The following is a 13236-nucleotide window of genomic DNA, read 5'->3' as shown; positions in this document are numbered from 1 at the left end:
CCCGATGTTTGCAATGTATGCTATCTATTAGAGAAACAATGATATATACATAGTTTTATAGAGCATTAAACGTCCATTTATCTTTGCTCGTTACCTAGTCCAAACAACAGATTGGATTGCACCATGACCCTTAAATATTCCTTTCATTTTGAACTAAGAAAATAGTAGAATTGGGTTATGGATTCTCTGTCTTTTGGTTTATTACAATTAGCGCCATTGTATATCGAGTTTTGGTCTTAACTTCTGGTTTGTGTTTGTTCTTTATGTCAACTCAATAATGTCTTGTTGTTGATAGTTGACTTCATTATTGCAATCAAAGGGAAACCGCAGCATACCATAATATAAATAAAGAAAATCACAAAGCTTGAATGTTTCAACTTCTAACTTTTGAGCCTTTAATAAATCAAGATGCTGAGGGGTCTCATACTTAATAAAGAGTAATTGTATTAGACTATTAGAAAGTCTGTTTTGTATATCAAAGAAACATACGAAGAGAAAAGAGAAATATGAAACCACCAAGTCAGCCTAGTGATAGTGATGGGAAATTTGAATAGCATACATGATATTATAGGCTTTTCGATCAAGAGAGAGACGGTAATTTTTTTTTGAATTTATGGAATGCGTTAGTTTTTGAATTAATTTTCAAAAGGAGATAAGTCGTATTGATGTTCACGACTTTAAAATCAAAAGTTGTATAACTTTATGTGATTTCAACTTTTTATTTTGTGTTTTTTAATGAAGTCTTAAGTTTCTACACGATTTTATTGTTTTTTATGATTTTTTTATTGTTCTAAACAGTAGGTTTTTACACTATTTCAAAGTGTTAGAAGTATAAACGACTTCAAGTTCTAAGACTTACGAAAATTGGTATTATTACCTTATAGTTGTAACGTTTCAACTTGAATTGTATGTCACTATTACAGTATTACTTTGTATGGTCCTGAAAAAGATCTTGATGTGTGTTCTTGATTAATGATTGAAAGTTCGGACAAGATAACGGTTTAAAAAGTGTGAGCGACAATAATAATTTTCAGTGCAGTAATATTCTATTAAAATTCATTGTTGTTATTGCATACAAAAATATTTACCAATTAAAAAGATTTATCCATAATACTTTGGAAAAAAATAGAATTATTCATTTATTATTCGAATTTATGATTTTACAGGTTGATTAGAATACGGGAAATAATAATTAACAAAAGAAGAAGGTAAGGAGAGGGAGGGAGAAAATGGGTAAAGTTTCATTTCCCCCCGTTTCTGTTATGTATCATGCTGCTGCCACTACACTACAAAACAGTAGCCCAAAGTTTCGAAACTTTGTGTGGTACTGCACGTGAACTAGACCATATCATATATTACAACAAATTCTATTGAATTACAACAAAAAAGACCATCATCATATAGATACTTTTTCCGAAAAAGCAGTATTATTAGTGAGTTGATTAGTAGTTTATGAACACCGAAAGTTGAAACTTGAAAGTACATTTCAAATGAAAACAAAATGTAAAGGCTTTAACTTGAATTGCGCTTCTTAACAGCTACTTAGTTTCAACAACTTCTTGACAAGGGAATAAATATAAAGGAACAAACAGGACGCTTTTTTTCAAGCCCTTTTCAATTCCATTAAAATGTGGTTGCTGCATGCTGATTTTCCAATGAGAAATTCATTTTTTTTTATTGGAGCCAAATTGTGATGCACAAATTCGTCCTACAAGGCACTATGTCCTTGAAAAAGAAAGGTGATAGTAATACAGGGTTGAGCCCCCACTATCCGGGCTTTACCAAAGCCTTGGCTTTATTATTTTCATTCCCATTTTTGTTAAGTAGCCCACATGGTTTCGGAGACCACTTTGGAATATATAGTAGTCTATGTGCTTGCGTAATATGTGTGTATGATAATTGATAGGGATGAACTTTTTTCCTATTTTTTATGCGTGGGACGCATCTACGAAGCACTGACACTAAGAATACGTGGACATCTTATTATCTCTTGAAAAAGTTAATGAAATGCTGATTTACTTGTCGATGTCGGTGTGGTACGTGTCGGACACGGCAAGAGAATGAGGTGTCCGTGTTTGGTAGGGATGCATTAAAATTAAAACATAGGATAAATTATATTAATACTCCTTGAACTAAAATAAAATAATGTTCGTTTCTCTTTCCTATCTTTTCTTTATGCAGACTGACCACCTTAATTTATATACACGCCATAATATTAGCACTTGGTTTGTTAATTAATCCTAACTGTTCTTGATTTGTAGCAGTATATCTTAACTTACTAATTAACGAGGTTCATTTGTGCATGGCAAAAGAAAAAAGAGGATATGAAATATAATAATGCTTAAGTTTAGAAGATGTGAATATATAATTTATCCTGAAATACAAACTTCACATTGTATTTGACATCTGGTATGATGATTCCTTATTCTTGTCAATGTGGTAGAAAGAGAAAATATACTAAAAGTTTTTACATGGGTGGTGCGTGCTGCTTTAGGGCTGCATCCTTACATGGTGTGTGAAGGTTTTGATCCTGCTGCTCAACTCCAGCCACTAGGAAATATGCAGTGTAGCTGAAAAAGTTGATAAGTTTGATCTTGGAGTCATCATCTATGTCTGAGGTACTGTCCAATGCTTGAGCCATATGATGTAACCATTCTCTTGTTTGAGAATTGAGAATAGAGAGTGGGGCCTCCCATTCTCTGGACGAGGAACTCGTACTGGTTCTGTGAATTGGCAAATATTGAACGAAACCACTCTTCCTCGTCATCATATATACACCCTGTTGTAGAAATTGGTAGAGAAGGTAACCAAGGTTTGAAGGCCTCGTCGATGGTAAAAGCATCAGCTGTGGAAACTCCACTCCATTCGGAGGCCTTGTGTTGCAGACTCTGCATCGCCAATTATCACAGAACCTGTGTGTGCCTGCGCAATATATGTAGGGAACAAAAACGGTGTGCGCTCCTTTCACTTTCGCCAACTTGGAATAATAAATAAATCACTTTAGATATGATTTTCAAGTTGTTGAATGTTAAAATATATTGATTAAAAATTAATATATATAAAAAACAACTTAATTGTATTTATTTTTTCATAGTAAGAGTATAGTGTTGGAGCTGAGTGACCTTGATGATCCTCGTGATTTTAATTAATTGAGTTCAATCTCTATATTTCCAAATTATTCAATTTTAGTTTAGTCCATATATATTAACTTCACATTTACATCCAATTGTGTTAACTGCTTGATTTTATTTCCCATGACTTTCATTGTATTTTGGTTTTTTTTTTATAATTTTTTTTTTCATATGCTAATGGTTGTTTGTTAGTTTTTGCTATTAAGGAATTTAAATCCATGATTTTTTTCCCTTTCACTCTTTATTTTATTACTAAGTAAATCTTATATTTTTATTTTAGTTCTTTATAATATAGTGTTTAAGTGATCTTATCCACGTATTTTTAATTCTCATATTTTAAAATCACCTAAAACTCTGCAAGGCCAAGGGAATAAAATTGATCGAAATGAAAGAATAATGGATAAATGGAAAGGTAGAGATTAGATGAGTACGTGTGCCAGTTTGTGTAACTCAAGGCCTTACTTCAAAGGAGTTGTAACCATTGACGGATACACACAGACACGTACGTACAGCCAGTCATGTGCATTTGGTCATATGGTTTTGAATTATTTGCTCTCTACCGTGAAAGAAATAAATGAGTTATGAGAGACATGAGAAAGAAAGACAATATATGTGGAGGAAGCTTCACTAACCAAAAAAACTATTGGAAATATAAATATATTGAAAAGGATAATGTTATAATGCAAAACAGTTTAATATATAGAAGCAATATATCTTTAACAATCTTAATAAAGTTATATAAATTTTATTTGACTATTAAAAATTAACCAATAACTAATGTTTAATTATTTGAAATAATTAAACTAACCATTTATAGTAAATTAGAAGAATGAACTTAAATGCACTTGTGTTACTTACAAAATTATACAAACCAGTTTCCCGTTAAGAAAGTCACTAGCCACCGTGTTGACCCACAAAAAATGAGAGCCTGATGAGTAGTATATTTTTTTCAGTAAAAAAAAGTAGTATATTGATTAAAAAATTATCTTTGAAAAATAATCACCTTTTAACACCATTTAATGTCACGAGTAATCTTAAATAAAATTAAAATTATGACAAATTTACTAATCTAATCACTTATGTATATAGAACCTAAGGTAGTATTATGTGTGAATGGCTTTTAATGTTTGAATTATTTAAAAGTAAAATTTCAATTTACTTATAATAGTTTTTCTAATTAATATTTTTTTATTAATTTATTAACTTTATACATAAATAAAGTGAGTATAAATATATAAGTAAATAAGAATTAAAGTTGTTAAACAGGTAAATATGGGTCAAGTATAAGTATTTTTATCAAAATATTATGATTGCGATCAATGAGGTCTAACTTAGTTGATTGAATAAATTAAATATTGTAAATTTTTTAATATCATATTTAATTTATATAGATAAAAATAAAAATCATGATTGCAAGATAACTAACCATATTATTGTCTCGTACGAACTAACCTAATTATGCCTCGTATGATTGATAAGTCTATTCTAACTTTTTTTCGTGGTATTTCTATTATACATGGTTGTTATCTAAGGTTATTAAACTTTTTTTTCTTCTTTCATATCCTTTTCATTGATGTGTTTGATCCTGCAAACGTAAATATAGGTAGCATATATATATATATATATATACATATATATGAGCAGTCAAATGCAATATTAAATGAAAGGGTTTAATAATAGAACCCTCAGATAGCCTTGTCACGAGCCATGCTGGATGCTTCAGTTTGGATATTAGATGAAACAGGTGATATAATTGATAAATTAAATTCCTCATTTCCTTTAATTTAACACGATCCAAGTAAATAATGTTAATTTAACCAGTTGTGTGATAATCTCAAATTTGGAAGTCTTTATTTTTATTTTCTATTTTCATTTTCTGAAATTTATTTTCATTTTTAAAAGATTAGAATTTTTAAAATAGATTTGGTTTGACTTCTTATTTTCTACTTTCAAGAAATAAAAATATTACATTTTGTATCACTATTTTTATTTTATCTAAAATGAGATTCTTAATTTTGACTGAAAACAAGATTTTATTATTTTCAATTTTGATTTGTTTAGAAAAATATTTTTACAGTTTTGATTTGCTTGCAAAAATATTTTTACTGAAAATAAAATAAAAATAGAAAACATCACTCTTTTGAGTGAAAATGAAAATAAAAGATAAACAAAGTATGAAAATAGAAGAGCACCTTGTACAAACTTACACTTACACAGCACTAAAAAAAACAATACTACTATATTATTGGCAACAATTAATAGTGAGAGAGACATTACAGGTTACAAAGCTTTGTTTCCCATGCATAATTAATTCCAACAAGAAGACCTAGCAGCCACTATAACTTAACAGAAATAATATTATACCATTAATTAACTGTCTTTTTAACAGAAACAGATGGAAGTAAAACAATTTGAATATAATGACTCGTGGATACCATATTCATATCAACATTCAACCTAGTGGCCACCACCAACTCCGCCACCAAATCCAGCACCACCGCCACCACCAAAACCACCACTAGCTCCAAAGCCACCACCTCCACCAAATCCACCTCCTCCACCACCGCCAAATCCTCCTCCTCCTATTCCATCTCCACCACCAGCTCCAAACCCTCCTCCGCCCCCTACACCACCTCCAACTCCACCACCACCACCAAATCCACCTCCTCCACCTGCACCACCACCGAGTCCCGCTCCTCCTCCTCCTCCAATGCCACCACCACCACCTGCACCCCCACCAATGCCACCACCACCACCAATGCCACCACCACCACCAATGCCACCACCAACACCATGACCTAGACCACCACCACCACCCGCTCCACCGCCAATGCCACCACCGTCTCCATTACCTAGCCCACCACCACCACCCGCTCCACCTCCAATGCCGCCACCTATACCGTGACCCAGTCCACCTCCACCGGCAATACCAGCACCAACACCGTGACCTAGCCCACCTCCACCTCCTAAACCACCACCAGCTCCACCGCCAATGCCAGCACCAACACCGTGACCTAGCCCACCTCCACCTCCTAAACCACCACCAGCTCCACCGCCAATGCCAGCACCAACACCATGACCTAGCCCACCTCCACCTCCTAAACCACCACCAGCTCCACCGCCAATGCCAGCACCAACACCATGACCTGGCCCACCTCCACCTCCTAAACCACCACCAGCTCCACCACCAATGCCAGCACCAACACCATGACCTAGCCCACCTCCACCTCCTAAACCACCACCAGCTCCACCGCCAATGCCAGCACCAACACCATGACCTAGCCCACCTCCACCTCCTAAACCACCACCAGCTCCACCACCAATGCCAACACCAACACCATGACCTAGCCCACCTCCACTTCCTAAACCACCACCAGCTCCACCTCCAATGCCGCCACCAACACCGGCTCCTCCACCAATGCCGCCTCCAACTCCTAGACCACCACCGGCACCACCTCCTAAACCACCACCCGCGCCAATGCCACCACCTACACCGCCTCCAAGGCCTCCACCAGCACCGAAGCCAAGTCCACCACGCTCAAAGCCTCTCTTGATAATCCCAGGCCCTAAGAAATGTGGTGGATGAATCAAATGCTTGTCATCCTTAACCTTTGCTACCAACGAGCCACTGGCAAGTACAATGCACAAGGCAAACACAACCACAATGCCATTAGAATGAACCTTCATTGAAAGAAGGAAAGGGAGAATGAGCGGCTATCGGTGCAGTGAATGAGTGAGGGTACGAATAGTATTTATATAGTATATACTGAAAGCTAACTCATGAGTAGACATTGGAATAAGCTACGTTCACTCACTACTCATTACTCAACTACCAGTAGTGAAGGAGTAAATGAGGCTCATCTGTCGTTGCCTCAGAGATTTAATTGCTCAACTGTCCTCCTCTCAAATGATTCCAATTTCCAGAGCATGCTTTTCATTTTCCTTTATTCCATTTTCGACCTTCTGTCCCTCTTATTAATGCCTTGCTGCACGCCAATCTCTCTCTCTCTAGCCAACCACGCAAGTCCACAGCAACACGAGTATTTTTTTTGGTTTGGACTTTGGAGGAGTAGCCCCCCACAGCAACATATAAATATTAGGAAAATGATTTTTGGAAAGAAAGAAATAATATCTATATATATATATATATAATAAATAATTTGATTTATTTATTTTTTATTGCTTACTAAATGAGGAAGAAATATTAAAAAAGTTGGACTCGAAGGTTTAATGCATGGTGGCCCAGATAGAAATGTGTTCTTATACAATTAATTAAGATTAGGATTTAGGACCCATAAAATTCTCTCTTCTCTCACTTTTTAGTTTTAAAATGCACTCCTGTGTTTTCATTCAAAGTTCTCGTCTCAGGGCTAGTGTTTTCTTAAACAATTTAATGCTACCTAACTATTATTTTTTCATTTAAAATGTAGGGCTAACTATGTTTATGTTTTTTTTTTATCTGAACATTTAAGAGATTTTATACTTTTAGTTCCTAAATAAAATTTTGATCAGTTTTGATCCTGATTTTTTTTTCTGTTTTTAGTCTTTACCAAGTATAACAGTTAAATGGTGATATGATAGTTTCATTTTGTGAGGATTATTTTTATGGCCGTTAAAAACCATCAAAAATTTATTTATTGAAGCATTTAATGGCTATTAAACATTTTTTTGCTGTTTACAATCCCCAAAAATTGTTTCACCGTGATTTGAATAGTTTGAGCTCGAAAAAAAGATCCTCACCAGTTTTCTCAAGTTGTTTTCAATGTTTTTTTACAAAAACAATGTGGAATTCTTGTGATAAAACCCTTCACAACTCAATTGAAAGACTCGTTGACACAAGCCATTTTTTTAATTCAACATCAAGCCATTGAATTCAAAATAAGAATGGGTTTAAAAAGAACTTCAATCTTGTCTCTATGAAAGAAAGTAAATTTTTTTATAAACCCCAAAATCCTACTGAATACAAAGAACCCCATAGGCACAGGACCCAAAACACACCCCAACCCCAACAATAGTATAACAACAAGAAATTAGGAAGCAAACTAAAGAACAATAAGCTTAAGAGTCAAATAAACATTGAAATTAGGAAGTGCCATTTTGAACTTCTGCAACCATCAGCGATCTTAACATTGAGTGTTGAGGTGAATATTACTTTTGCAACCGTGACTTCCTTCTCAAACCACACAAGATTTGTGAAATCCTTTGCAATTGTAAACCACACACACAAAGCGTAGATCTTGGCGACGAAGAGAAGGAAGTTGACATTGGCAAGGAGGACAATGGAGGAAACGACGACACGCAAGTGGGGCGGTTCAACGGTGAAGTAGACATCAGTCAGAGAGAGGCGATGGAAAGACAATGCACAAGGAGGACAATGGTGGAGATCCGAATATAGTGAAAAAGATTTCGGAGTCCCATGTTGTGGTTCTTTGTTTGAATATGAGTATCACTGTTGTGAACTTTGGGGTTATTACAGCTACAAAATTAGTTGCCACATACAAAATGTTTACACATGGCACTAGTTGTGAACTTTGGGGTTATTACAGCTACAAAATTAGTTGCCACATACAAAATGTTTACACATGGCACTAGTTGTGACTGTCACATGAACGTTTAATAATGAAATTTATTAGGAGGACTAAAATCACTAAAGAATAAAAAGATTAATAATTAAGACGGGTCAAAATTTTGTTTACGAATTAAAAATAAAAATCTCAATAGGTTTAGGGACAAAAACATAATTAATTCTTATCCTATTAAACACTTTGAGAGACAAAGAAAGGGGATTCATGTATAGTAAATGAATTGGTACGAAGACAAACATAAAGAAAAAGTAAGGATGTGAATTAATAAGTGTTTTATGTTTATGATATATATAACATTATTTTAGTACTATTGGGGAATCATATTTAAATAATCCTTTATTTTAAATATTTTATCAACATTACTTATCTTTTCTATTTCTCTTTTCCTATCACATATCATATTATCTATTATATCTATATTTTTTTTTTATTTTTTTTCCCTCTCTCTTTAGGTGTCAATTAAAAAACATTTGGGTGTCTAAATATCTTTTTTCTAAAATGAAAGAAATATAATAAAACATAATTTGATTTCAATCTCTATAGTTTGAAAGTGATTTTTTTAATCCTTATAGTTTATAATTTATAATTCTTTTTTAGTTCTTATAGTTTAAAAGTGATCTTTTTAGTTTATATTTTTTTTAATTCTTATAGCTTGAAAGTGATATTTTTAGTTCCTATAATTTGTATTTTAATTATTTTTCAATTCTTATTACAAAAAAATATAAAAATAATTAGTTACAAATTAATTATAAATTATCAACTATTTTTTATTACAAATTATCTTAGGATAAATTAGGTAAGAATTATTGCTAATATTTTTGAAAATAATTATAATTGATAATATTACTCATATTTTGATGGTATGAACAAAAAGAAAATTAAAATATAAAATATAAGGACTAAAAGATCACTTTTAAAAACTAAAAGAGAATTAAAATATAAATTATAAGAACTAAAAAAATTACTTTTAAATTACAGGAACTAAAAGAGAATTAAATAATTTAAATATGTAAGAAATAAAAGATATAAATGTTGAAACTATAAACATTAAATGACCTAAAATGTATGGCTGCAAATGTTTCAGGTATTATTTAATAAAAATTAAATATGTTATTTTTATAAGAAAATTTTATTTTTATTCCTTTTCATTTCTAGTTTTTATATCTTTTCTATCATATTGTTCATTTTATCTCATACTTTTTATCTATTTCTTTTTTTCATGCAAAAGGATCGATCTGTATTAACTTAATATACAAATATCATTTATCAACAAAAAAATATGTACTACAGTATATACTCGTTGTTTCTATTAAGCCAAAAAATATATATACTCGTTTTTATGTCCTCATTGAATGAATCGCACATTTCTCTTTTTATAACTATCATCATTATCTCACTAAACGATTATTTAGATTGTGTATCCGTGCTGCATGCACGCGACATAATGTGGCATTTATATAATTTAAATAATAACAACATAATCTAGTTAATTACTGGGGTGCATGTAACTAAAATATTAATTTATTTATTCCATAATATTTTGTTTTCCCACATGCATGTATAATATATATTGTTGTGTGCATGTCATATAATTCATGTACCATTTAAATACTTCATCGATCAACACTTTTTATTTACTTTTATCTCTCTCTCTTTTTTTTTTCTCATATTACCTTTTTTTTTTCTTTCACTAGTGTTGATTATCGCTGGGAATGTCTAAAAATAATTTTTGCTCATATACTTACATGAATTTCAAAACATTAATTAATCAAATAGCTAGTGTGGTGCCCTATTAGCCGCTGCCCCACCAATGCCACTACCAGCACCAGCACCAAGTCCACCTCCAAATCGCCACCGCCACCACCACCTGCACCTCCTCCTAGATCACCTCCATCACCACCCCAGCCTGGGAAGCCAATCCCACCAAGATCATGCCCGAAGAAAGTCTTGTCATCCTTAACTTTTGCTACCTCCCCCACTACCAGCGAACTAGTGGCAGACACAATGCGCAAGGTAACCACACCACAATGCCATTTGAAACAACTTTCTTTCTGAGGTCAGGAGGAAGAAGAAAATTAAGGAATGCGCAATTGGATTAATGCGTCTTGGTGCAATGAATTAGGAGTGAACCTATATATATACTGAAAGAGTAGCCAAGTATAGGAAGGTTCACTTCACTCAAATTACTCAACTCCCACTTGTAATGGAGGAAATGACGTTGTTGAGTGATTTAATTTCCCAACAGCACTAGTCTCAAATGAGCAAAATTGTCATATATATGAAAAACTGAAATACATGTTATCTAAAAATTTGTATTGGTTGAGATTATAAATATCTGGTAGCTAGTTATAGACAACTTGATAATTTTTCTTCCCACAATATGCTCTGAAATGAAGCCACTGTTTCACGATTACAAAATAGGGTTTTGATCACTTGAGTCTTGGTTCTTATTTTCCTTATTCCATTTTTTAAAACAAGAGTTAACAGCACGTATACATTTTTTTAAAATGTACTCTATTATTAATTAAAATTTATTGAAAACTAAAAAATTACTAAAAACTCATTAAATAAAATAAAAAGTAGGCAAGTTTTACAAAAGATTTGTAATTTCTAACAAAATTCTGTAAACAATAATAAAAAAGATTGTTTTAAAAGAATGTGTTAGCTAGATATAATATAGCTAGTGGTTGGTTTACTTTTCTTTCTTAATTTCGACAATATTGACTACTGTGGCGATGCTTGTGTAGATTTGATGTTGTTGTTTTCCTCAATTCCTGGATCGTTTTAAACAGACTGTTAGTTGGCCATTATACTTAAACTTGTGTTTATTGAGTCTCTGAACTTTATTAATGGCTAGCTCGCTCTGATACAACATTAATGCAGCAACCAAACAGCGTCCTCTCTACAGTAGTATTGTATTCTCATTCTGCACGCAACTCTCTCTCTCTCGCCATTGGGCAAAACGTCCACAGCAACATATATGTACAGAAATAAGTACTACTACTATATATATTTGCATTGGTTATGACAATTAATGATAGAAGTTCCGGTCACATCTGATTGGTATAAGGACGTGGGTTTGTTAATTAGGAAGTAATTTTACAGTGGGGAACATCAGGAGTTAAATTTACTGTCCAGGTTACAAATTAATGTTTACATTGGTTACTGATTTACTGCTTACTGATCATCTTGATGTTATAAGTGTATAATTATAGGAAAATATGACATATTTTCCCTTGGTCTCCTTTTATTTTTAACTTTTAAAATATTTTTCTACATCAAATTATTCATCACATTAAATGTTAAAAATATTAACTATTTTTTTTATAATAATATCCTTAAGAAATATTTGTATCAATATGTATGACTGTAACTGTATGATATAGTTAATTATTTATTATTTATAAAAGAATGGTATTTAGTCAAATACCATTGTTTTATTATGAGAATTGGTATAATCAATTATACTAAAAAAATATCTTACATTTGTCTCTTTTTTTTATTGTGTAAAACTATTGTATAAATACAAATTTTCCTTACTGTTCATGACAGTTTTTCTTGTTTTCTTGTTCATAGCTTTTGGTTATGCAATATCTCGGTACAGTTGGTAATCAATGCTTCTGTTTGAAATGGGATCGTGACAATTAATGAGATAAACTCTGCATAAGTTTGCTGAGGAAGATACATCATACATGTCACAAAGGGCTGAAGTTGATGTGCGAGCTCATCCTGCATGCTTATTTCTTGCATATGCTTGGATTCGGAACGTGAGAAATTAACCCGATGGAAAAGAAGGAGAGAGCCAGAAAAAAAAATAGGATGTTGAGAAGAAAAAACAACTCTTTTCATTTAATTACTTTCTTGCTTAAACCAAACATGTCATCCTGAAGAGAGTGAGAAAAAAATGTAAGGGCATGTTTTATTAATAATATACTAGGGTATGTTTAACACAAATTTTTTTAGTAAAGTATATTGGAGATTTTCCTGTCGACTAATAATATAATTAAATTAATATATATAATTGTGAAACAATCTTTACGTTGTTTCAATGATAAATTGACATTTTTGAGGTTGTATATTTAGGAGTGGATGTTATATATATAAGAAGAAAGTGTGCAAATATATATATATATATATATATATATATATATATATATATATATATATATATATATATATATATATATATATATATATATTATGCATGATATCATTTTTAATAACCATTACATGTAAATCTAAATGCTAAGCTCAATGTGGCCGAGGCAACACCCTTTATAGGGGGTCATATAGATCAGTGTAATATTTTTTAAAATAATTAAGAGAGTTAGTCTGCAGACTAAAGGATTGTAATCTCATATATAGTATTTTTTACAGCTGTAAGGATTGTCAATATAGTATTTTTTTTAAATAATTAAAGGAGTAATTTAGGAATAGAAAATTTTATTTTGTAATCTCATAGAATCTTATAAGTTTCTAATGCAAATTTTTTTATCTTATTTATAACAATTATCTATCGT

General features: G+C 32.2%; 1 protein-coding gene and 1 pseudogene across 1 annotated transcript; both read right to left on the bottom strand.

The window, feature by feature from the left end:
* Positions 1 to 2325: 2325 nt before the first annotated feature.
* LOC114414130 lies at positions 2326 to 2943 on the bottom strand (annotated as a pseudogene).
* Positions 2944 to 5347: 2404 nt separating this feature from the next.
* LOC114415101 (glycine-rich cell wall structural protein-like) lies at positions 5348 to 7188 on the bottom strand. The gene has a single exon (XM_028379631.1). The coding sequence runs from the start codon at positions 6816 to 6818 to the stop codon at positions 5589 to 5591; it is 1230 nt and encodes a 409-aa protein (XP_028235432.1). The 5' UTR covers positions 6819 to 7188; the 3' UTR covers positions 5348 to 5588.
* Between the last annotated feature and the right edge of the window lie 6048 nt (positions 7189 to 13236).

Source organism: Glycine soja, chromosome 6 (genome assembly GCF_004193775.1).
Source record: "Glycine soja cultivar W05 chromosome 6, ASM419377v2, whole genome shotgun sequence".
Classification (NCBI taxonomy): domain Eukaryota; kingdom Viridiplantae; phylum Streptophyta; class Magnoliopsida; order Fabales; family Fabaceae; genus Glycine; species Glycine soja.
The sequence above is the reverse complement of the archived record's forward strand: the minus strand, read 5'-3'. Positions and strand labels throughout refer to the sequence as shown.